Here is a 23,832-nt window from a genome sequence, read left to right on the forward strand (position 1 = left end):
GATTTTGTTGAGAGCTCTATAATCGATGCACATTCTCTAAGATCCGTCTTTCTTCAAAACCAACAACACTGGAGAGCAATAACGTGAAGTACTAGGTTGGACAAGACCCTTTTCCAAGAGGTCTTTCACTTGGTTCATAATCTCTTCATTCTGTGCTCGGCTCACACGGTAGGGTGGCCGGTTCGGTGGTGTACTACCAGGTATCAGATCAATGGTATGATCTTCAGGACGAGAAGGTGGTAACTCTCCTGGCAGGCCTTCTGAGAAGCAATCGACGTGAGAGTGTAGAAAATCTTGGCGTTTTTTATCAAGTTTAGACATATTTGTTTTATCATCATCACTCAACTCTTTCATAAAGATCGAGTAAACAAATAGACTGGATTTCATTAATTTTGAAATGGCCGAAGCCGATACAATAGGGACAGACTCGCTTTTCAGTTTAATATCAAGTACAATTGTTCTGCCCTTTTCTGTAGTCAAAGTCGCTTTTCTCGCCCGATAATCGACCACGGCGTTGTTCTTGTGGCACCAGGGAATCCCTAAGAGAACATCACAACCCTCCAAAGGCATTATGAAGAAGTCCTCATGCCCCAAATACCTCTGACAATGCAACCGATGTTTGCCAATGACAGGTGTAATGGCTACATCCTTGCCGGGTGCCGCTAGAACTGCCTCTGCAAGTGGTCCCATCCGATCTGGAGTAATCTCGAGCCGCGCCGCCAATTCCGGTGAAATGAAGTTGGCCTTGGCTCCTCCATCAAAGAAAATCAGGGCCTCTTGATCTTTCACTTTGCCCTAAGCTCGGCAAAGTTCTGTACTCTCATCCATGGTGTCGGGATCAGTACCCACACAATCTGGAACCAGTCCTGTTTTCATCTTGCCTTTTCGTACACGGTCCTCGGTTGCTCTCGAACTCTCAGGCCTTTCGTCGTCCCTGTCATTTCATTCTTTCTGTGCCTTTTTAGGGCACTTCGTGGAGATATGTCCAAGTTCCCCACATCCAAAGCACTTCCCCTCCCTGATGAAGCGAGCTCCCTTCTGAGGAGTAAGCTTGGGTCATGTATCCTTTCTCTCTGGGTTGCTCTTTCTTTTTCTACTTTCATTCCCAGAAGTCTGTCCGGTTTGTTGTGTCGTGACCTCATCTGTGGGGTAGGTCAGACTGCCATAGTGAATTGCAAAGCCCCGCTTCACATGACTCATCAACTCCTGAATAGAAGCTGACTTCTGTTCCAAGCAGTGATCTCGGATCTCTGTAGGTAGACCCAAGGTAAACCGCTCAATCTGTTCTCTGAACGAGATCTTCTTGAATGAAGAGGCGGGTAGAAAAGAGCTCCAGAATCTTTCACAGTAAGAATTCACTATATCGCTCTTGGTTATCCGGAGATGGTTCCAAGCAGCTCGTATATCTCGCTCAAACTCTTGAGTCAACCAAGAAGAAATAAAAAGCCTCTTGAATTTCAGCCATGTAACTGGCACAGTCTTGCTTAATAGAAGCGTGGACCACCAAGTGCGAGCATTCCCCTTAAAATAAGAGGCAGCTCTCCGAATCTTGGAGTGCTGTGAATAGCGTCCTCTCGCGAAAGCAATGTCAAACTGTTGTATAAAAGACAAAGCCTTCAAAGCATCGGAGTATCCCGAAAAAGTATCAAACTTAAATGCTTGGCCACCTTCCTTAAACTCTCGAACTTTCTTGCTTTTATCTTCGAGAAAGTCATATTGGTTGGCTTTGTAAAAATTCTCTTGTTCGCATAAAAGTTTCTGTTGTCAGAGTCTGAACTGTCCGTAGACGAGTCCTCTGTAGAGGAGTCACTCATTGGGCGAGACTTAGACTTCTTTGCCTTTTCCGAAGCGTTGTTTCTTGCTTCGCTTTTTGCTTTTTCTGTCTTCTTCTCTCGAGTCTGAAGAGCTAGAAGAACTGTCAGAAGAAGAAGAAGAAGAACTGGGTAAGCCTTCAAACTTGACACGCTTCTTCAGTTTCCTTGCCTTGTCGAATGTCGACCGACGACCCAAATATCCCAGGAAGTCAGTGCCTTTCTTCTGCTTTTTGCCGTGCTTTTTGTCTTTCTTTTGCACGTCGAAAAGCTGAGCAATCCGTGTATCAACCACGTTCTCCAGTTCCTTCTCCGTATATTTCTTGGAGGCAGAAGGTTTCTTGAGAGCGGGTTTCGAGAGTGGTGTTGTGGTTCTCTGCCACTCTGTCTGTACCTCTTCCAAAGAGGTCTGGTTCATATATTTTGCCATCTTCGGGTCCTTGGCAAAATTTAACATCATCTTTGTTGCATCATCAATCAATTTTGGACGCTCCATCTGTCGCTGCTCCGCTGGAGTAGGCCTAGGCGGGCCATACTCCTTGCGGAATCTTCGTTGTGATCCCTGCCCGCATCTCTAGATGCAGAGGGAGTCGACTGATCATTGCTTGAAGCCATAGGTGCTGCAGAAAAAAAAATCGGGGATCGGATTTCCCATAGAAGAGAAATCGGCCGTGCTCTGATACCACTGTAACCGACTTGGACAGTCCAAGTCAAGAATCAACCGCGACAGCACCAAATAACCACTTCAAAACAATTCACAGATCACAATAGATTTGCACTGGCCCGACGAAGTTCCGTGCCTAGAGATATTGGCCCCAAAGACTGGCGCCCCTTTCGGTATTTCTTTTTATATTAATCAGATCAAAGTACAAGAGAGTGGCTAGGGTTTCACTCTCAAGACTTTGCATCCAGATGCTCTGAGAAGTAAAGCCCTCACCACGTATTTAAAAGTACAAGGGATGCCCAAAAGCAGAGCCCCAAAAAGCTTCAAAATCAAAAGCATCAGCTTTCTCTCTCTCTTAGAGAGTCTATTTTAAATAAAAGCAATTTCCCTCTCTTTCTCATTGCGTAAAGTCCAAAAAGCAACGCCCAAAAGCTGTCAGCACAAATTGCGGCACAATTTCCGGAATTCCGTACCAGCCGCCACGTCAGCATCCTGGCAGATTTTAGGGTTTGCTGAAATTAGGGTTTCAGCCAGAAATTAGGGTTTCCTGCAAATTAGGGTTTCTGGCAGATTTTAGGGTTTGCAGGAATTTTAGGGTTTCAGCCAGAAATTAGGGTTTCTGCTGTCCGCCACGTCATCACTTTGTGACACTGTCCACCTTTTACTGGTCACCGCGGCATAGCTACCACCTTGAAAGGTGTGGAGAGATACTTCTTTTGGCCGGGACTCAAGAAGGATGTGGACGATTTTGTACGCAGTTGCTTGGTATGCAAGAAGGTCAAGTTTGACAGGCATAAAGCACAGGGTTTGTTACAGCCTTTACCCATACCCACCCACCCCTGGGAAACTATTGCAATGGATTTCATTTTTGATCTCCTGAGAACACAGAGTGGTCACGATGGTATCTGGACTGTTATTGACAGATTTAGCAAGCAAGCTCATTTAATTCTAGTGATGAAAACAGTCAAGCCGGATCACTTAGCGAGACTATTTGTGGCCCAGATCTTCAAATTACATGGCATGCCTGAGACGATTGTCTCCGAGAGGGACCCCAGGGTCACGAGTTTGTTTTGGAAGGCTATTTGAGAGAACATTGGCACGCGGTTGTAGTTCTTGTCATCGTTCCACCCGCAGAGTCCAGACTGACGGGCAATGTGAGATTGCTAATTCAGTGGTATTAGATTTATTGAAGTCTTACATCTTGGATCAAAAGACTCAATGGGAAAAGTATTTACCTTTGGTGGAATTTGCCTACAATAACACGATACACTCTTCGACGGGGAAGGCGCCATTTGAGAGTATTGAAGATGCTACAAAGGTTCCACCCTTCCTAAGCACAAAAGATAAGATTTTTGAAGCTGACGAGTACACGTGTGACTTGGATACTGCTCTTGCCAAGGTCCGCGAGGCTTTGCAGAAATCTCAAGAAAGATAGGAAAAGGCAGCAGATTGCCATCGTCGCGATTTGAAATTGAAGGAGAACGATTGGGTGCTTTTACGTTTGAGAAGGCACGCCTGAGAAAGAAAAAGGGAAAGAAGAGGCTTTTTCCAAAACTTAGTGTGCGATACTACCGACCTTTCTAGATTTCCGAAAAGATAAATGATGTCTCCTTTAGATTGAAACTGCCCGATACTTGGAGAATTCACAATGCTTTTCGTGTGAGTCTCTTGAAGCCTTTTAAAGGCGATGTGCCCGAAGATGGGGAGCCTGATGAGCAACCCGAAGTGGAAGAAAACGAGGAGATCCTTGTTCCCGAAGAGATATTGGCACATAAAGACAGAAAGATAAAGGGTAAAGCGATAAGAAGGTTCTTGGTTAAATTCAAGAACTACCCCGCATTGGATGCGAAGTGGATGGAGGAGGACGACCTAGCAGATACTCCTCAGATTGTGAATCTTTACCTTGAAGCATTTGGATTAGCATAGTCTATTCTAAATGGAACCCCGAACTTAGCTTGGGCGGAATTTGGTGCAACGGGTATGCACAAAAGGGGAGTCACTCCGCTCCTTTGTCAACAGATTGCCTCGATTATTTTTTATACTAAAGTCATTGATGTCTCTTTTGAGTTTCAGGGATACTGTGAGCTGACAGTATTCTGTTGTATGACTTTATAAACTGGAATTCCCGATAATATGATATTGATTTGTTCTTGACTTGTTTCAGTGCAGGAATTGATAGACGAAATGACTGCAGCATTTCGGTCGGAAAGATCTCGATAGACGTAATTGCAAATTGCAATATGGATTAGTTAATCGGGCATCTATGAGGTCCCGAGTGGATCTAGATGCGATTGTTGCTAGATACGTTGCCAATTGATCATGGTCTGAGATCTGAATGAACTTTGTCATGTGATGTCAAGTGATGTCCTGTGATGTGACTGTCGATTGCTACATGGTGCTAGATGTGTGTTCCTAGTGCGTCGGTACTAACAGTCGGTGTCTGCTAAGACAGTTTATGTCTTATGTCTGTTTTGCAGGCATAATTGAGGGCGATTACAATGCTTTCAAGAGGGGGGTATGTCACAAACAGGTGACGTGGCATAGCCTTTTTGGGGTAGGAGAAAAACACACACACACACACACACACACACACTGTGGCTGCTGGCTGAAATGCTGACATGGCAGTGACGTGGCTGATCTTTCCGAAATTCACCTTGTATGCTGACGTGGCACTGGCGTATGGACCCTTTGCGTTTTGCGGTGCATTTCATGGCAGTATGGGGCTGCTTTTTCTACGCAGATTCAGGCTGGAAATCCTACGCAATTTGTTGCTTTAATTTCCACGCAAGTTTGAGAGAGAGAAAGAGCTTTATTTTTAAAAGTTGCTTTATTTGTGAATGCTTTTATTGGGCAGCTTTTGGGGCTCTGCTTTTGGCATCCCTTGTAAACCTTTATAAGTGTGGTTTGGGCTCTCACTTCTCAGAGCATCTGGACGTAGAGTCTGAGAGTGAGACCCTCCCACTCCCTTGTACTTTGTGCAACAGATTCAATACAAAAAGAAATACCGAGAGGGGCGCCAGTCTTTGGGGCCAATACCTCTTGGCACGGAACTCCGCCGGGTCGGTGTCGAATCAAATTGTGAAGTGTTTTGAAGTGAATTCCTGTCGTGTCGTTGTAGATTCTTGACTTGAAGTGTCCAAGTTTGTTATAGATGTCATCACTGCTTGGCATCATTTGAGAATGACTAAGAAAGATACATTGGATGACTACTGCCGGAGGTTTTGGGATACTTATTTGCTAGTGCCTTCGTTTCGGAAGATTACTTTGAGGGACCAGATTGAGTGGTTTTGTTGTGGTTTATTGAAAGTGATTTGAGAGTATTGTCTAGACGAGAAGTCTGATTCTATCCAAAGACTTATAGGGCATGCTAAGCAAAGATTTAGAATGCGTGTCGGCTCGTTGACTTATCCTACGGACAGCATAGTATCCACCTCACCAGGGCAAGAGTCTTCCAGTGAAGAGAATGAATTAGGGGAACCGGAGCAATAAAAGAATTAGATGGTAGCGCATCCGAGGAACTAGGGGAACCAGATGCAAGTTCATCATAGGAATGCGGAGAAGAAAGGGGATGAGATGATAGTGCGTCTTAGGGTTTCGACGATTGAGATTGATGTGCCAGCGGATTGGAGAGGTCAGCTAGGCTACCTAAACGTCCCAGGGCACGAGGAAAGAAAGAAAAGGGAATGAGCTGGTAGATCAGAGAATTCCACAGATCGAGATTGAGGTGCCAAGGACAGGGGGGCTAGCAACAGGTCAAAGGGCACGAGAAAGAACTGAAAGGTAAGCTAGGTCCACCGGATAATTTTTGGGTCAAGGGTACTTTTTGGCCCTCGATGCAAAGTGGATGGAGGAGGAGAACCTCGCAAATTGTCTTCAAAGAGAGCTGTACCTTGAAGCTTTTCGGTCATTAGCAATGTCTATGCCAAAAGTTTCCGATGAATCAGCATGTTGAATCTAGCGCGGTGCAGACTGCACTAGAGGGGAGCCACTCCACTCCTTTTGTCACAAATTGCCTAGATTGAATAAAGTCACTAACTTCTCTTTGAGATTTTAGGGTACTGACGGGCTAACAGTATTATGCGGAATGACTTAATGAACTGTGTGCATTGAATTGGAAATTTTCTTGATTGAAATGAAAACATGTGCTCTTTCATGTGTGTATTGAGTTGGGGATGATTTCGCTTTTTTGCTGACATTAATTAGGATGTAAGATTTGTTCTTTTGTCTTTTGTTTGTGTTTTCGTGTGGGGTCTGAATTCTCGGATTAAGTCTTTCTGTTGTCTTATATTGTTTGAAGTTGGGTAATTGTTTTGAAGTTACAGTCAGTTTGCCTATTTCTAAAAGCATTTTTAAGTAAATAATGGTTTGTTTTTATCTATGTTTTGTTTAGAATCAAGTAAGGTGCTTTAGTTATCTGTTTTCTTGTGTGCTTCAGTTTCTCTTCTTTATCCGTTTTCTTGTGTGCCTTCCTTGCTTTTGTCTTTTTCCGAGTGTTTTAGGCTCTCTTATAATTTGTGAGTTCAGATTTTTCTGATCTTATGAATGTACATACATATATGATCTAGCTTCGAAGGGCTTCAAAATAGAAGGATGTGATTTTTGTTTTCTTCTCAAAGGGTAACTCATGTTTGGATGTATTACGGTTGATTGGCTGCCCACAAAGTTGGGAAAGGGAGTGATTATAATATAGTGGGGTTACCATCTAGGAAGCGGAGAGGTTTATAATAAGTTGGGCTTATTATTTTTCAAGTACCATGCTTTGGACCAATGCTAATTTTATATGTTCTCTTACAGAGTTCAACTGGGAAGATGTTAAAAGTGATAAGCATAGAGAAAACTATCTTGGTCATAGCGTGAAAGCTCCAGTAGGAAGGTGGCAGAAAGGTCAGTTTCTGGAAAAGCATGACATGTGAAGCTCTGAATCGATTTTTTTTACTCGCATTATCTTTACATTCTCGTGTATTATTGCTGATTTTCTATTCAGGAAAAGATCTTACCTGGTATGCTAAGGATAATACGGGAAATGTGGATGCTGAGGCGGCACTTAAAGCTGAAATCAAGAAAATTAAAGAGGAGGAAGAACAGTCAATGAGGGAATTGTTGGGCTTGGCACCGAAAAGGGAAAAGCGAATTCTGGGCAGTAGATTGGACAAGCAAGAAACTGCAGAACTTTTCAGAAGGGGGAAAACAGAGGAAGAATTGGCACCTGGTTATGCAGAAGGGGAACGTGTACAAGGCTTAGGTTTTACTCCGTAAGTGTATTTTATATTGCAGTCAAGCTTGTATTGTCGATTGATAGGTTGTGGTGGGCATTTGTGTAGATGGTGGCTGGCTGCCATTCCACGAAACTGTTGCCCGCTTTCTCCCTTGTCTTATTCCCTTCTTTTCCCGTTCCCCTGCCCTTCCTAGTTGACCTGTGCGACTGCTGCACCTTTGTGTTTTTACCACTTCTTGGGCTTGTGGTCCGGGTCAGCCAATTAAGGAGTTTAGGGAAGTCCATGTCACATTTTTGGTAGGGAAGCTTGAAATTGCCTGCGTAGGAGGGAAGGACTTCTCTAATATTCTTAGAATCTGGACTGGATTGAGAAAGGTAACTTTTTTGCAGCAGTATACTAAGGATAACTGTAATCAGCATTCAAGCTTCTATCACAGTATGTTTCTTGCCATTCAAGCAGAGTCGCCTTTGCTGCAAGGTACGGTAGAGTAATTTCATGAAGTAATGAGCAATCCAGAATTTCCATTTTCCCTTCTCCCAACCATCTTTCTTTCTTCAAGAAACAGGTTACAGTCCTTTTGATTGAGGGAGGGAGTGGGCTGAGGGTAAGGCTCACTGGTGTTTTTTTGCTTTGGGTTGGGAGAAAGCTTTGCTATACTGCGAATGTCATATTCGACATGCATGCAGGTGCCTAAGGTTCGGAGTTTACATGAACTTTTATGACTTATCATGAATGAAGCAGACGCTTTTGAGACTTTTTTTTTTGTCCTCAATTGGTCTCTTTGTTCTTTGTCCTCTGTTTTTTTTTTCTTTCAACTTTTCTCGTCAGATCGATTTCTTCATCTTTCCTAAAGTGGCATGGATGAAGGTACTGAGGAAAAGAAAGCTGACATGTATGGCACTCATGATAGATTTTGATTGATTTGGTGGGAGTTGGGAGAGTCATAAAGCACATTGCCCCTATTTTACAACTTTCTCAATTAAGCAGCAAAGTAATTCTTGCATATAAAGTTCATTTCTGCAGTGGCAGGAAATTTCGATTTGAACATTTGAGCTGGATTTTACTCGATAACATTTTCTTCATCTGAATTTTGTTCGTGTCTGCAGGGCTCCTCGCCATGGCTCAAGCAAGGGTGTATCTTTCAAACAATCAAACGTCCCTGAAACGATGCCTCAAAACCATGCAGTGGAGCAGAGTGATGGTCTAAAGTATGAAGATGATGCTGAGATGGATCGAAGGGACAAGTCAGATGACGCAAAAGAAAAGAGGAGGGAGGAGAAAAGGGAAGCAAAGAGGGATAGGCGACACAGAAGTGATGGGGATATGAGCCGACACCACAAGAAACGGGTACGGGAACATTGATCACGTGTGTTGATGTAAAGAACGAAGGAGATACCAGTGTGAGCTCGGGCCCGTTCTGGGATCAGTCTGTCAGAGGGGAAGCGTACTCGACATCCTGAAGAGTTTCAAAAGTCCCCTTCAGTTCTTGCTCTCACATGCTTGTATTTTATTCCTGAATTGACTCTGATCTCAGGGGAAGCTACTTGAGCCTTAACGTAATTTCTAAGAACATAATGTCTCTATCTAAAGGCTAAAAGACAGGTGGCAGCTTCATGTAAAGCGCTTGGGCTCTTCAGAGATCATGATTTAAATCCTGGAGGAGCAAAATAAGACAAGTTTTTAAACAAACCTAGAATATCTCTGACCTGAGCTGTTGAGAGAACACAAGCAGCTTAGCAAATGAGTTTATGCTGTTCAAAATTATGGTTGCTTCTCGTTGAGGTGCTGAAAATGTAATGTTCTCTTTCGCTGCTTTATTGTAGCTTTGCAATCTTTGTTAGTAAGACGGTTACTATTCAATGGGCGGCCTTGATTGAGCCTTCGATTGATTTACTCATGCAGGGAATGGTTTGAGACTGTTTAATGATGTGCGGAAACACATTTTGGGTTTTATTTTTTGATGTCATTTTTTGCACATGAGAAAGGAAAGAGGTTCTTTGGGTGTTGCTTTAACCCAGCAAACCTGACAGGTTACAGTAAAAAAGAGTGCTGAAAAATGTAGTATTGAATAAGTTTTCCTTCGAAATGTTGAAGAAATGTTTTTAGGCTGGTGTTTTTGGACTGGGCTTTGCAAAAGCAACGTAACAACTAATCTCCTTCAGCAACTCTAGCAATGTTCAAAGTCGAGAAATTATTCTGCTCAATTTCTGCACTCGCAAAAAACCGTGCACAAATTTTTCCACAGACCTGCCTGGTTGGGTCTCAACTCTATACCCGTGGAGCCCAAGATCAGTTATTTATTAATGAAGTTTTAGTGTTATGGTGGACTTTTGAACCCCATAGTTGTTCCATATTAGTGATTAAAGTGGTAGGCTCTTATGTCTTTTCATGATGATAAGTTGGGGTGGAATTGTTTTAGTTGCTTCATGCAGGGTGATGTGCAAAAATACACTTGTGGTTAAGCTCCATGTCCTGAGAAGCTGGAATAGAGGAGGTTATTTTTTGGTTTTGCCTTGGCCCTAAACAAATTTGACAGGCTACAATTAAAGAGTTTTGAAATGCTAGTACTGAAAAGATCCCTGGAAAAGCTAGTAAAGCGGAAGAATATGTGCATGGCTTTGCTAGCAGAAATCTAAATGTTGGGACTTGAGCACAGCTCATGAGAGAGGAGATTATTTTGGAATCTCATAAGGTTGTGATTTTGAGAGGAAATTTTTTAACATCGTAGGAACTTCCCCCAAGGATCTATTTGCAGAGAGAGAGAGAGAGAGAGATATGCTTGTATACAGTAAGTTCATGTCTATGGCTAACCTTTTTGACAAGGGCATCAGTATCTACATTAGTATTTATACGCATAGGAAATGTGAGCATCCCTGTTAGTATTCATCTTTCTAGTTATACCAGCCGCTCATATGCCCTTAAGGAAGCAGCTGCTGCACACATGCCTCGGGATCGTGCTGTTGTGCATCTGCGAAGCGATTCACATGTACATCAATAATTTTCACATCAGTACTTTTTTCATTTGAAGTGGCTTCATTTAATCTTCTTAGTTGTCCATCTTGTGAGTCGTGACACACCGGTTGAAAGTGGCTTCATGTGGTCAAAAGGTACCTGTAAACTACACTAGACTTGCAAGAATTCACATAGAAAGAAGAGTCAATGATTAAAGTAATCATATCCTTCAGTGTCAGTTTTGGATCATGGTAGAGAACTGCTTTCCTTTAAAAACATCTCCAATGCAAGGGTGAATTTATTCACCATGGATGCATCGGGTACAAACTAGGTCCCTACACCATTTTACCATGTCAAAATGCGATGTAAGAAGTAGCAATCAATTTCTTCTTATGTCCTTGGCATCCTCAGCTTGAAGCATTGTACGCAAGTGTGGACTATCCTTCTTATCCTGAAGCTCAATAGCAAGTCGTCTCAAATGGTACATGACAATAGACAATCCAGTAATGTTGGTACAATAATTTGCCCCAAAAAAGGAAGAATAGCAAAAGTTGGCAGGACCCCTAATCTGGTGTCTTGGACCATGCTGTCCCCTTGTCTTGATCCCTGTTGGAAACCTTGATCTCAAGAAGCCTCTCCACTGGTGTTCTGCAGATGGGGCAACGGCTAGATTGGAACCTCAGTACTTTCGCACATGCGCTGCACATACACTGCCCAAAACAAGCATAATATGCAATGTGAAGATAGTCTTAACACAATAAGCAAGCTTTAAAACACACAATACCTTGCCCCAAAGTCTGATGTTCCGTACGGGACAATTGGTACTAGAGATGTTATCAAATACCCTCTCACTTGCGTTCTACATTTAGGAAACTCAATTCAAGACCACATGCAGGAAAAAGTATCAGATGGATGTATTAAAATTATAGGATGGTCCCAATGGATGTGCTAAAATTATTGGATGGTCGTATGCAAAGCAGTAAAGTGTTTGTGTGTGGACCGGGGCTTGATTAAAGGAAAGGAAAAGAACATATCCTTGTGAAGGTTCTAAAACTGAGGAACTCAGGTTAAGACCATGCAGGCTGTTCAAAAGTCATGTGAGTTTAAGAAGCATGAGCTAGCAGTTGACCACAAGTTCTACCTCAGAAAAAGCACATGGCCATCCATGAAACATCTATGAGGACATAAGGCAAACATGCACTCAGACTTCAAGCTCGAAGGTTTGGCTCTAGCTCATGAACGAGAACTGACGCAACTGGTTTTGCAAGCATCATAAAAGCTTACCACGCCCACTTTGTTGGCCTATGTCTAAAGACATCACACAATTACTAACAAATTTCTGAAAGTAGACCACCATGAAATAGAAAGAAGAGAGATTACCATGTGTCTGCAAGGAAGCACTGTCGTATCTCGCAGCTCTGACAAACAGATAACACAGTCCTTCCCGCAATCGTTGCCGTAAGCACCTTCATCAGAGCCATCAGCATTCTCAATCCCATAAATCTCTTGCAGCTCATACCTCACCCCCTCAACATAAATGATCTGCTTCCCCACTTTTACTTGATAAATACCATCCTTCTTTTCCAATGCAGCGTGTGTTGTTTGGGCATGTACCCAAATAGGTAGAGGAGCATTCAGCGCAATGTCAATTTTTGCCTGTTCAGAATTGAGTAAACAGGCTTTCGGAACCGTCTCTGTTCGCACTACTATTGGAGAGACTTCCCCATTTCCATCATCTAAAAGCTCACACTCATCAAAAAGCGAGAGGTTCACACCAGTACCGCAAGCCTGGCGGAAGTTCTGCCCCAAGCCTTTCTCAAAAGGCACTCGAATGGGCATGAACAGATCCGGCTTGATAGGGTTCAAGCTGCACTGCTCTCCTTCTTTTGCCAAGAAAAAGATGCATATCCTGCAAATAAATTTCCACAAAATCAGACTGGAATTATCCATCTTTGAGGTCTTGCAACTGATATACCTCTTCTCACTCAAAGAATTCACATCAAATTGTCAGTACAAAAAGGCACAAAATTCCTTACCATCCGGGTACAAGCGCATCAAAAGAAAAAGCAACCAGGGAATATCCAGGGTTCTCTTCATCCTTCTCCAGACGGAGAGTCGATTTCTTAAGGTTTACATCATTCTTGATTGTGTTCGCCTTGTGGTTCTCAAGGTCTGGGAGAGGTAAAGGCACGGCGGCTGATGGGTCGCCAATTATGTTAGGATGCTCGACTGCAGAAGGTTGTATGTTAACAGCAAGCTGCCCATTATTCTGGATGTAGGCTTGTGCTGTGATAGCTCCGCCAGCTTGATGGAAGTAGGGCAGTTGTGCACCTTGCCTGCTGCTGGGACCGCTGCCACTCGCTCTTCCTTGATGAGTAGTGCTGCGCATGCGCCGTATGGCACTCAGCCCATTTCCCATTTTGGGCTGCTGCTTCCTTCCACTAATCTAACGACCTACAGATGCGTATCCAGCATGCGTGTGCCACAGCACTGAAAGTGCAAACATAATCAGGGCTTTCTCATTCCTGCGACAGAGGCAAACAGCGGCGTGAGCATACGAAAATCTTGTCTTACGCACGACAATGAAGAAAAACACGAGGACTCAGACGCTGCACCACTTGGATCGGCACCTTCATCATCTATTCTGGCTAGAGAAGAGAGGACGAGAAGCAGTAGCAGGAGGTGAACCCACGCCCACCCACAGTGCGTTCCTGCGTGGCAACCACCTTCTCAAAGGTGGTAGGTGAAAAGCCCGGCACCATACAAAAAGTTGCAATCGGCCTGGGTTCAAATCGGAATACGATATAACTTCACCACTTCCAACGCCCCTTAGTAAACAGCCTCATCACTATTGTAAAGGCTTTAGTAAAGGGTTACATTTTGGGTGCAATTGTGGACCATTTTGATTGCATACGGCTTTAGTAAAGGGTTACATTTTGGGTGCAATTGTGGACCATTGGATAAAGCTAGCTCCTTAGTTCCACATGGCAACAAATTTTCTTTTTCACTATTTCTTGGAAGCCTTTCTTGTAAGTATCGGGCCACACACTACACACACTCTTTCTCATCTTCTTTCACCTCCTTTTTTTCCGATTTGTTACAATATTTCCAAGTGTTTTTTTGAGCCATTATTTTTTATGGTTTTGAAATATATTGTAATCAAAATAGCTCATTGTTACAAACGTTTTAAAATTTAGTGTCACTTTCTTGTCTTCTCTCTCATAAAAAATCTTTTTATTATTCGTCTCAATAGCCTTATGTAAGCCATAGTGAGCTTTCACCTTGTTTATCATAAGCTATAGTAATTGTGAGCTATCTTATCTTCCTGTTATTACTTTCGAACTAGTCTTGCTTGGTTGGTTTGCCAAAGAAATTTATTGATATGGTTTATTGCTACAAGTCAGAAACAATTTGATTCCATATAGTGATTGTAGTGTAGAGAAATACAAAAACTAATATGGATTATTGACATGGTCATTGAGTAGGTGTATCGTGTGAGTGTGGAAGGCAGAGAACATTGTTTTGTCAAACTACAAGAAAACCATGTGAATAGTTAAACTTTTCGTCATGCAATAAGAAAATGACACAAACTACATACATATATAGTGCACACCATGCAAAAGTGGCTAAGAGTTGGATTTGTGTCTCCCGAGAAGTTATAAGGAATGAAAATTGTGCCCTGCCTCATAATCTAGTTGTGCGGTCCAAGCAAACACATAAACACAGAGAAGCAGATGAAGAACCTTTACAACTTTGTAGATGGCGGTAATGACCACTGAGTAGGTGACTGGACTGGAAACTTCCAGAGACAGTAACTACGGGAAATTACTATGGTAAATGGCACAATGCACAATCGACCAAAGTCCAATCAGGAAGCCTATAAATAGGGGCCACTACATCATTTTGGGGGACTTACGACTTGACACTTAAGAACTGAATTAATTTTAGACTATTCATGAATCCTAATCCCTTGTCTCTTGTATCTTTGAGTTGTTATGCTGTTGTAATCCAAATCACACATTGAGATTGTTTCATCATTTTACTTGATTTGGTCTGAATATACATTTCATTTCCATTTCCAGTGTTCAATATTATTTCTAGTTTCAATCTTGTCTTTCAATTTCTATCTTGTCTGATTTGAAGTCTCATACCAATATAAACTAACTCTAACTTCCAACCTGGAATAGCTAACTAAAAGTTTCCAACTCATTCCATTTTGGCGATCATGGTGGCTTGAGCTAAGTTTCTCTTAACAGTCGAACTATCTCCCAGTTGGTGATAGAGTCATCACACCACATCAATCATGCTGCCCAGAGGAGCTGCACGGGGTAGAAGGCCAACTACCAGGATCATGGAGAATATGGACCACGTCAGCCCAGTCCCAGAAGAGTCAGAGCGAGACTTTGATACAGAGAGAGAACCCCATAGAAGGACTAGGAACAACTTATGAATTAAGGGATTCTGAACACTCATCTCATTCCATGTGCAGATACACAAAGAGAGCGAAACGATGCAACCAGTCTCATGGATCTCGACGTAGCCAGAAAGGTGCTGAAAAAAAGAGAGGGCAGCAAGAGAAAACATCACGCAGAAAAACACAAGCCAACAAAGAAGAAAATAGTGAGAAACAATAACTGAAACCAAAACTAACAATGATTGGAAAGCATATAAAAACCATTACAACAAATGAATATCCAAAGATAAGAAGCCAGTTTCCAGAATCAGAGCCAACAGTCACGAGCATTCCACTAATCTAAAAATTCCTTTCTAGTATTCAAAGGAGGCAAAAAGTATGACCCTGATGATCAAATCGAAACATTTGAGCAGTACATTGAGCTTAAGGATATTGATGAAGATGAATGGGGGGATACTTTCCCTAGATACTCAAGGAAGCAACAAGGAAATGGTAGCCATCTGAGATGATGAGGTTTCGATAATCTAGGTGGACTATAAGTTGAGAAAGCAATGGGAACCATTATCATGGTCATATTGGATGAAGGAACTGGTGTCAATTATGGCTTAGATCTGCTGGTGCAATACACAAATATGCCAATAAAAAATTGACAATTCAAGGCGCTAGCAAAAGAACTCAGATAAAAATTGACAACACCAGAAGCTGGAAGAAGTGTTGAGACCTAAAGAGCTTTGCAAGAAGTATGGAACAAAGAAGATAGAAAAGATGATAGCCTCAATGAACAAATTCCCACTCACAGAGATAGACTTGAGTGTTGTGTTAATGGACGAGGACCAGACTGAGAGACAAAGAAAATAATACCCAAACCATTCACTGAGCTGACTTTGGGGAAAGGTCGGTTCAATTGGATGGTCGATCGCTGAAACAGCCAACACTAGACAAATTAAATTTCAGACCAATAGGGGATAACATTCAAGAAAATTCTGATAAAGGGAACCCAACAATAGAAGAAGTAGAGATTCAGAATGATTCAGATGTATACAGTGGCTACAATCAACTCAAGATTGCATTTGAGGATCGAACCAATGGGGAGCATTTATGTATCTCGTAATGCCATTTGGATTGTGTAATGCTCCAACGACCTTTCAAAGATGCATCATGGAAATTTTTTGTGAGTTTCTTCATAAGTTTTGGCCATATATGTGGCCTTGTATGAACTAGCTCACAAAGGAAAGAAAATCATATGGACCCGAGAATGTGAGCAAAGCTTTCAATGCTTAAAGGATGCGATCAGTAGGAGGCCGGTCCTTTGCCAACCAAACTAGGATGTGATTTTCCATGTGCATGTTGATGCATCTAGAATGGCGATGGGGGATATACTGGCTCAACCTGATAAGAAGACAGACTGCTTAGTCTACTTCGCTAGTCGCAGATTTAGCCTCGTTGAACAAGGTTACTTGACCACTGGGAGAGAAGCATTGGGAATGGTGTTAAGTATGGAGCCTGATTTACCCTTGTAATTTTCTGTGGTAAAAGCGCACATTTGTAAGGCCCCCATTATGAGGAGAAGCCATCGTGCGTGAAGGAAAATCACTCACCGGAAACCAAAATTTTCACGGACAAGAATCAGGGGAAACTTTAAAGTCCTCGAGGGCGGAGGTCCCCGAGAATTTTTTTTCGCCGAAATGTTCTTTTTCGCCGGAATATTATGGCGAACGGCGGCCGGAAAGTGGTCGGAAAACAACCGGTCGGTTGGCCGGTGGCCGGTAGTCAATGGCCGGTGGCCGGTAGTCGGAAGTCAATGGCCGGTGGCCGAATTCAATGGCTGGTGGCCGAATTCAAAAGCGGACTTGTCTTCTCAAGGGCGGCCACACATGGGCGGATTGGAGGGTCCGATTTGGACTTATTCGCACAAGGGCGGCTACACATGGCTGTCTCTCATAAGAGAGGGCAGCCCTTTTGGCCTATAAAAGGAGGCCATTTCTACACAAATTTCATAGTGTGAAGTTGATGCAACAAGGTGAGTGTGAGGTGGTGAGAGTGAAGCAAGGCGGGAGCTCCATTAAGGGTATAATCCCTTTGTAAACTACTTCTTGTTTTGAAGTACTAAAGCCATTGAGTGGCTGCTTTCCCGTGGACGTAGCCCACATTGGGTGAACCACGTATATTGTGTGTACTCTCTCTCTCTCTCTCTCTCTCTCTCTCTCTCTCTACTCCATAATCTCGTGTATATAAATCTGTCTCTCTCCATTAATTAATCTACTCAATTATCTATTTAGCTACGTCTTATTTCCTAACAAATGGTATCAGAGCAAGGTTTGCTCGTAGCTAAATTATCTCAAGGAAAGGATTCCTTGAATTGAGTGGGAGTTATGGCGGAGGAAGGGAAGCTCAAGATTGAGAAGTTCAACGACAAAAACTACCAACATTGGAAGATGCAGATTGAAGACTATCTCTACCAGAAGGACCTCTATTTGCCACTAGGCGGTCTTGCGAAGAAGCCTGCAACAATGGCAGATGAAGCATGGATTGTCCTTGATCGAAAGGCACTGGGAACAATCCGGTTAAGCTTGGCGTCAACGGTGGACTTCAATGTTTCGGAGATGAAGACCACAGAGGACTTGATGAAGTCACTTGACGACTTCTACGAGAAACCATCGGCATCCAATAAGGTATTTCTTATGAAGCGCTTGTTCAATCTAAAGATGGCAGAGAATGGTTCAGTTGCAGAACACCTAAATGACTTTAACACAAACATAAGTCAACTTCGATCAGTGAAAATCAATTTCGATGACGAAGTGCGAGCTCTCCTTATACTATCATCTCTACCGGATAGTTGGGACAGCCTTGTGATGGCTGTAAGTAATTCTATCTCTGGCACAAATACTCTTAAGTTTGATGATGTTGTGGGTGTTCTCCTAAGCGAGGAAATGCGAAGGAGAAGCACATGAGAATCATCAAGTGCTGCACTATCAGTGGAAACAAGAGGAAGGCTTAAGGAGAGGTTCAAAAACCAAAAGGGTCGTGATCGCTCAAGGCGGAGCAAGTCACGCACAAAGTCAGTTCTTGAATGTTGGAACTGCGGCAAGAAGGGCCACGTCAAGAAGGATTGCTGGTCCAAGAAGAAGAAGGAGACAGAGTCTCAAGACAACAAGCCAACATCGGAGGCCAATGTGGCAGGTAAAGTAGAGCAAGATGCTCTAATTCTCTCATTAGACAATGTGTCTAATTCCTGGATAGTAGATTCCGGGGCTTCATTCCATGCGACACCACACAAGCAACATTTCCAAGACTACACCAAAGGTAATTTTGGGTATGTATACTTGGGAGATGATGAAGCTTGTGAGATTGTCGGCAAAGGTACAGTTTCTGTCAAAACTGCTAACGGAAATGAATGGAAGCTTAAAGATATTAGGCATGTTCCTTCTCTTCGCAAAAATTTGATCTCTACAGGACAATTGGACGATGAAGGTCACAACATTGCATTCGGAAACAAACGGTGGAAGATCTCAAAGGGATCTTTGGTGGTTGCCAAGGGTGAAAAAGTCGGTACACTTTACTTGTGTACTGTTAGCACGCAACCTACAGCTTGTGCAGCAACTACAGAAGTTGACAGTGCGGTGTGGCACTACCGACTTGGGCATATGAGTGCCAAAGGAATGCAAATCCTTCAAACAAAGAATCTTCTACTAGGTTTGAAAGAAGTGGACTTAGAGTTCTGTGAAGATTGTGTTTATGGTAAGCAAAAGAGGGTAAAATTTCAAAAATCAGGAAATGAAAGAAAAAATAAAAAACTTGAGTTGGTTCATTCTGATGTTTGGGGTCCTGCAAGTACACCATCACTTGGTGGCTCATTGTACTATGTAACATTCATAGACGATGCGACTAGAAAAACATGGGTTTATGTCATGAAGAATAAATCCGATGTATTTTCCATATTTCAAAGGTGGAAAGCCTTTGTGGAGAATGAAACAGGTACCAAGGTTAAATGCCTCAGATCCGACAATGGAGACGAATATTGCAGCCAAGCTTTTGAAAGCTTTTGTGCTAGAAATGGCATTCGGAGGCAAAGGACAACCCCAAGGACACCTCAACAAAATGGGATTTCGGAAAGGATGAACAGGACAACCATGGAACGAGCACGAAGCATGCGGCTACATGCAGGCCTACCGCTTGAGCTTTGGGCGGAAGCTGTAAGTACGTCTGTGTACTTAATCAATCGGTCACCCTCAACGGCATTGGATGGGGGAGTTCCAGAAGAGGCATGGACAGGTAAACCGGTGAATTATGCATTTCTCAAAGTGTTTGGGTGTGAGGCTTTCATGCACATAGATAGAAGCCTAAGATCAAAGTTAGATGCAAAGTCCAAAAGGTGTTTCTTCATTGGCTATGGAGAAGGAGACTTTGGGTATCGCCTATGGAATCCTGAAGATGGTAAAATCTTAAGGAGTAGGGATGTAATTTTTAACGAACAAAATATGTACAAAGATTACTTGGAAAGAAAACAAACAAAAGAAACAGGTGATGAGTACATGGAGCTTGAGGATGATGAAGACTCAAGGACTGCAAACGGTGACAATGTGCAACAACGTCAACCAAATGAGGAGCCTCAACCTATTCCCCGAAGATCTACAAGAGCAAGTAGACCTCTAGAAAGGTTTGTTCCTTCCTTCAACCATCTCTTGATCTCAGATTCTGGAGAGCCGGAATCATATGAAGAAGCTATGCAACATGAATCCAAAGAAGAATGGACGAAGAGAATGCAAGTGGAGATGGACTCACTACATCGCAACCAAACATGGGAGTTGGTTGAGTTGCCTAAAGGTAAGCGGGCACTTCAAAACAAATGGGTGTACAAGCTAAAGGAAGAAGAAGGTGGAAAGAAAAGGTACAAGTCTAGGCTTGTGGTAAAAGGTTTTTCTCAAAAGAAAGGTATTGACTTCAATGAAATATTTTCTCCTGTTGTAAAAATGAACTCAATTAGGCTTGTCTTAAGCCTTGTTACTCCTCATGATCTAAATCTCGAGCAAATGGATGTAAATACGGCATTCCCTCACGGTGACTTAGAGGAGGAAATCTACATGCTTCAACCAAAGGGGTATGAAGTAAAAGGTAAGGAGAAAATGGTTTGCAGATTAAAGAAGAGCTTGTATGGTTTAAAGCAAGCATCAAGACAATGGTACTTGAAGTTTGATCGATGGATGTTGGATCATGGATTCACAAGATGCAACTCGGATCACTGCGTCTACACTCAGAATTTGGGAGATGGGAAATTCATCATCCTAATGTTGTATGTTGATGACATGTTGATTGCAAGTGCTAACATGTAGGACATCAAAGACCTAAAAGAGGAGCTGTCCAAATCTTTTTCAATGAAAGATTTAGGTGCTGCAAAGAGGATACTTGGTATGAAAATATCAAGGGACAGGACGAAGAAGACAATAAAGCTATCTCAAGAAGATTAATCAAGAAGGTACTAGAAAGGTTTGCAATGCAAAATGCAAAACCAGTTTCTACACCTTTGGCTGGTCATTTTAAACTAACCAAGGATATGTGTCCAAAGACACAAGAGGAGATAGCCTATATGTCTAAAGTTCCATATGCTGCAGCGGTAGGTTCTCTAATGTATGCTATGGTCTGGACAAGGCCAGACATTGCACATGCAGTGGGAGTTGTGAGCAGGTTCATGGACAACCCAGGTAAAGAGCATTGGCAAGCTCTGAAGTGGATACTTAGGTATCTAAAAGGGACAACAACAAATGCTTTGTATTTTGGAGGAACTGATATTTTTCTAGAAGGGTATGCTGATGCAGATATGGCAGGTGACAAAGATACTCGAAGGAGCACTATTGGCTATGTGTTCACGGTTGGAGGCGCAGCAGTAAGCTGGGCTTCAAAGCTGCAGAAAGTGGTTTCACTTTCTACCACGGAAGCAGAGTATGTAGCAATGACGGAGGCAAGCAAAGAAATTCTGTGGCTTCACAGATCCTTAGAAGAGCTTAGATTCAAACAAAACAATTGTGTCGTGTACAGTGATAGCCAAAGCACTATCCATCTTGCGAAGAACTCAGCCTTTCATTCAAGGACAAAGCACATTGAGGTGAGATATCACTTCATACGCACTCTTTTGGAAGAGGGACAACTAAAGCTAGGAAAGGTGCATACAAGTGAAAATCCTGCAGACAAGTTTACAAAGGTGGTCAACAAGGAGAAGTTGAGCTTTTGCTCATCTTCAATCGGCATTCAAGGATAAGAAGCCAGAATGGAAAGCAGTCACAGGTTTGGTTTGGAGATCAGTCTCCAAGTGGGAGATTGTTAAGTATGGAGCCTAATTTACCCTTGTAATTTTCTGTGGTAAAAGCACACATTTGTAAGGCCCCCATTATGAGGAGAAGCCATCGTGCGTGAAGGAAAATCACTCACCGGAAACCAAAATTTTCACGGACAAGAATCAGGGGCAACTTTAAAGTCCTCGAGGGCAGAGGCCCCCGAGAATTTTTTTTTCGCCGAAATATTCTTTTTCGTCGGAATATTATGGCCGAACGGCGGCCGGAAAGTGGTCGAAAAACAACCGGTCGGTTGGCCAGTGGCCGGTAGTCAATGGCCGGTGGCCGGTAGTCGGAAGTCAATGGCCGGTGGCCGAATTCAAAAGCGGACTTGTCTTCTCAAGGGCGGCCACACATGGGCGGATTGGAGGGTCCGATTTGGACTTATTCGCACAAGGGCGGCTACACATGGCTGTCTCTCATAAGAGAGGGTAGCCCTTTTGGCCTCTAAAAGGAGGCCATTTCTACACACATTTCATAGTGTGAAGTTGATGCAACAAGGTGAGTGTGAGGTGGTGAGAGTGAAGCAAGGCGGGAGCTCCATTAAGGGTATAATCCCTTTGTAAACTACTTCTTGTTTTGAAGTACTAAAGCCATTGAGTGGCTGCTTTCCCGTGGACGTAGCCCACATTGGGTGAACCACGTATATTGTGTGTACTCTCTCTCTCTCTCTCTCTCTCTCTCTCTCTCTCTCTCTACTCCATAATCTCGTGTATATAAATCTGTCTCTCTCCATTAAGTAATCTACTCAATTATCTATTTAGCTACGTCTTATTTCCTAACAAATGGTGTTCAGTGCTACAAAGTTCAGGCATTATCTAATGGGAAAGTTGTTTCATTTCTATGTGGACCATTAGACTCTTCTCTTTCTAATTAACAAAGTGATCATTCAAGGAAGGCTCATTAGGTGGACAATGTTTCTAATGGAGTTTGAATTCACCATTATTCAAATGCCCCAAATGCCTTGTTATCAAGGAATTAGCTATACTTTACTGGTTTTGACTAAACTTTCAAGTATTACATTGAGTTTTGACATAAGATATCAAGAATTTATAGCATGAGTAGTGTTACAAAAAGTACCTCATTTGGTTTCTTCAACGCTCTTCAATTATAATCTCCCTTGGAATTTAGAATCATACATGTATATATAACATAGTCAAGACTATAATGCACATATATAATGTGTTTTACTTTGTATATGATCCAATTTATAAAACATGCCTGTATATTTATATATGTGTGTATATATATGTATAGATATAAATGTATGCATAAAAGAGACTTGTCTTGTCTCTCATTAACATGTCTACAACCAAATCAAGACCGAACTATCTCATAACTCAAATACATGCATAGAATAGACCAAGCCACTTTGGGCTCCCATCACAATCACTAGCACTCCGTGATGCATTTGGAAAGAGTGCTCTCAAAGTAGTGTATGACATCCATTATATGTTAGTTATCTAATTGATATCATTTTTTCAGCTGAGGAGCATAATGCAGATGCCATATCATCTATGATGCACCATTGGCAATGACAATCATACATCTCCTGCACCTCCAATGTCATATGCTAAACCATCAGCTATATGCACACTACCAAAGCTCCCACTAGAGAAGGTTCTAAACCACTCATGACATGGTGTGATGTGAAAAACTGCATCCTCATCCAACAACCAATGGAAGAAGTGTCACTTGTAACAGACATGCAAACAAGAGGAACACTACATGGTAAACATGACATCACTATCATTGGCATACTTAGCCATCTCTCCAGCGCATGTGTCAAAAATTTCTTTGCATCACACATACATTGCTACCACTACGTCATACACTGAAAGCAATGATGCCTAATGTGCCCTTTGTGACCACAATGCCAACATTGCATAAATTGGCATGATAAATCCCATCGTCTCTCATGAGTCATAACTGTCGGCTCGTCACACATGATGTCAAATCAGTGAATACACATATGCATCAAAGTGTATGGTGATAAAACCAAAAGAATATGGCAAGAAATCCTAGAAAAAATCCAAATTGCATAAAACACATAACCATATACACAACTAGTGAGCAAACACAATGCTCAAAATGCGTTCCAAAAATTTGTGTGAAAAAATTGACAACTGCATGTAAATTGTACTTGTAACATGTATAACCAAAACGTGTGACTACCTATTTACTTGTAGCCACAATGAGCATACAACAATCTCACTCTTGAGCCAAACATGTCAAAACATGTCAAAGTGAGAGTCAAAACCCTACCACTATCAAAGTGGGAGTAACACTCAACCATTATACCATCAAAGAGTAAATCTATAAATACATAAGTTGTGGTGAGAATCTAGGTAAAATCAGATAAAGTCTCCCTTGTAATTTGAGATAAAGTTTTCCTTGTAATTTCCCTTGTAATATGGGTAAAATTAGTTTAAGTTTCCCTTGTAATTTG

General features: G+C 42.3%; 2 protein-coding genes across 6 annotated transcripts in view; one reads left to right on the forward strand and one right to left on the reverse strand.

Annotated features, from left to right (window-relative positions):
* LOC147456695 (leukocyte immunoglobulin-like receptor family A protein) overlaps positions 1 to 9,588 on the forward strand; it is a 32,945-nt gene extending 23,357 nt beyond the window's left edge. The window contains exons 2-4 of the mRNA XM_086515144.1: positions 7,270 to 7,359; positions 7,460 to 7,727; positions 8,798 to 9,588. Of these exons, the coding sequence (XP_086371270.1) occupies positions 7,270 to 7,359; positions 7,460 to 7,727; positions 8,798 to 9,053 (614 nt within the window). The 3' untranslated portion in view covers positions 9,054 to 9,588. The remainder of the gene's footprint in view (positions 1 to 7,269; positions 7,360 to 7,459; positions 7,728 to 8,797) is intronic.
* A 1,241-nt stretch (positions 9,589 to 10,829) lies between these two features.
* Positions 10,830 to 13,426, reverse strand: LOC147456696 (putative E3 ubiquitin-protein ligase LUL2). 5 transcript variants are annotated; one of them, XM_086515139.1, is made up of 4 exons: positions 13,274 to 13,426; positions 12,680 to 13,168; positions 12,024 to 12,552; positions 10,830 to 11,353 (listed from the first exon to the last, which is right to left on the reverse strand). In XM_086515139.1, exons 2-4 carry the CDS (start codon positions 13,060 to 13,062, stop codon positions 11,207 to 11,209), a joined length of 1,059 nt encoding a protein of 352 aa, XP_086371265.1. In that variant the 5' UTR covers positions 13,063 to 13,168; positions 13,274 to 13,426; the 3' UTR covers positions 10,830 to 11,206. The 5 variants fall into 5 exon arrangements, with proteins under 5 accessions (XP_086371265.1, XP_086371266.1, XP_086371267.1 ...); XM_086515140.1 differs by having other exon boundaries at positions 13,259 to 13,411; XM_086515141.1 differs by having other exon boundaries at positions 12,680 to 13,133; positions 13,218 to 13,367.
* Between the last annotated feature and the right edge of the window lie 10,406 nt (positions 13,427 to 23,832).

This window comes from Adiantum capillus-veneris, chromosome 6, assembly GCF_014529385.1.
Source record: "Adiantum capillus-veneris isolate H3 chromosome 6, ASM1452938v2, whole genome shotgun sequence".
Lineage (NCBI taxonomy): Eukaryota > Viridiplantae > Streptophyta > Polypodiopsida > Polypodiales > Pteridaceae > Adiantum > Adiantum capillus-veneris.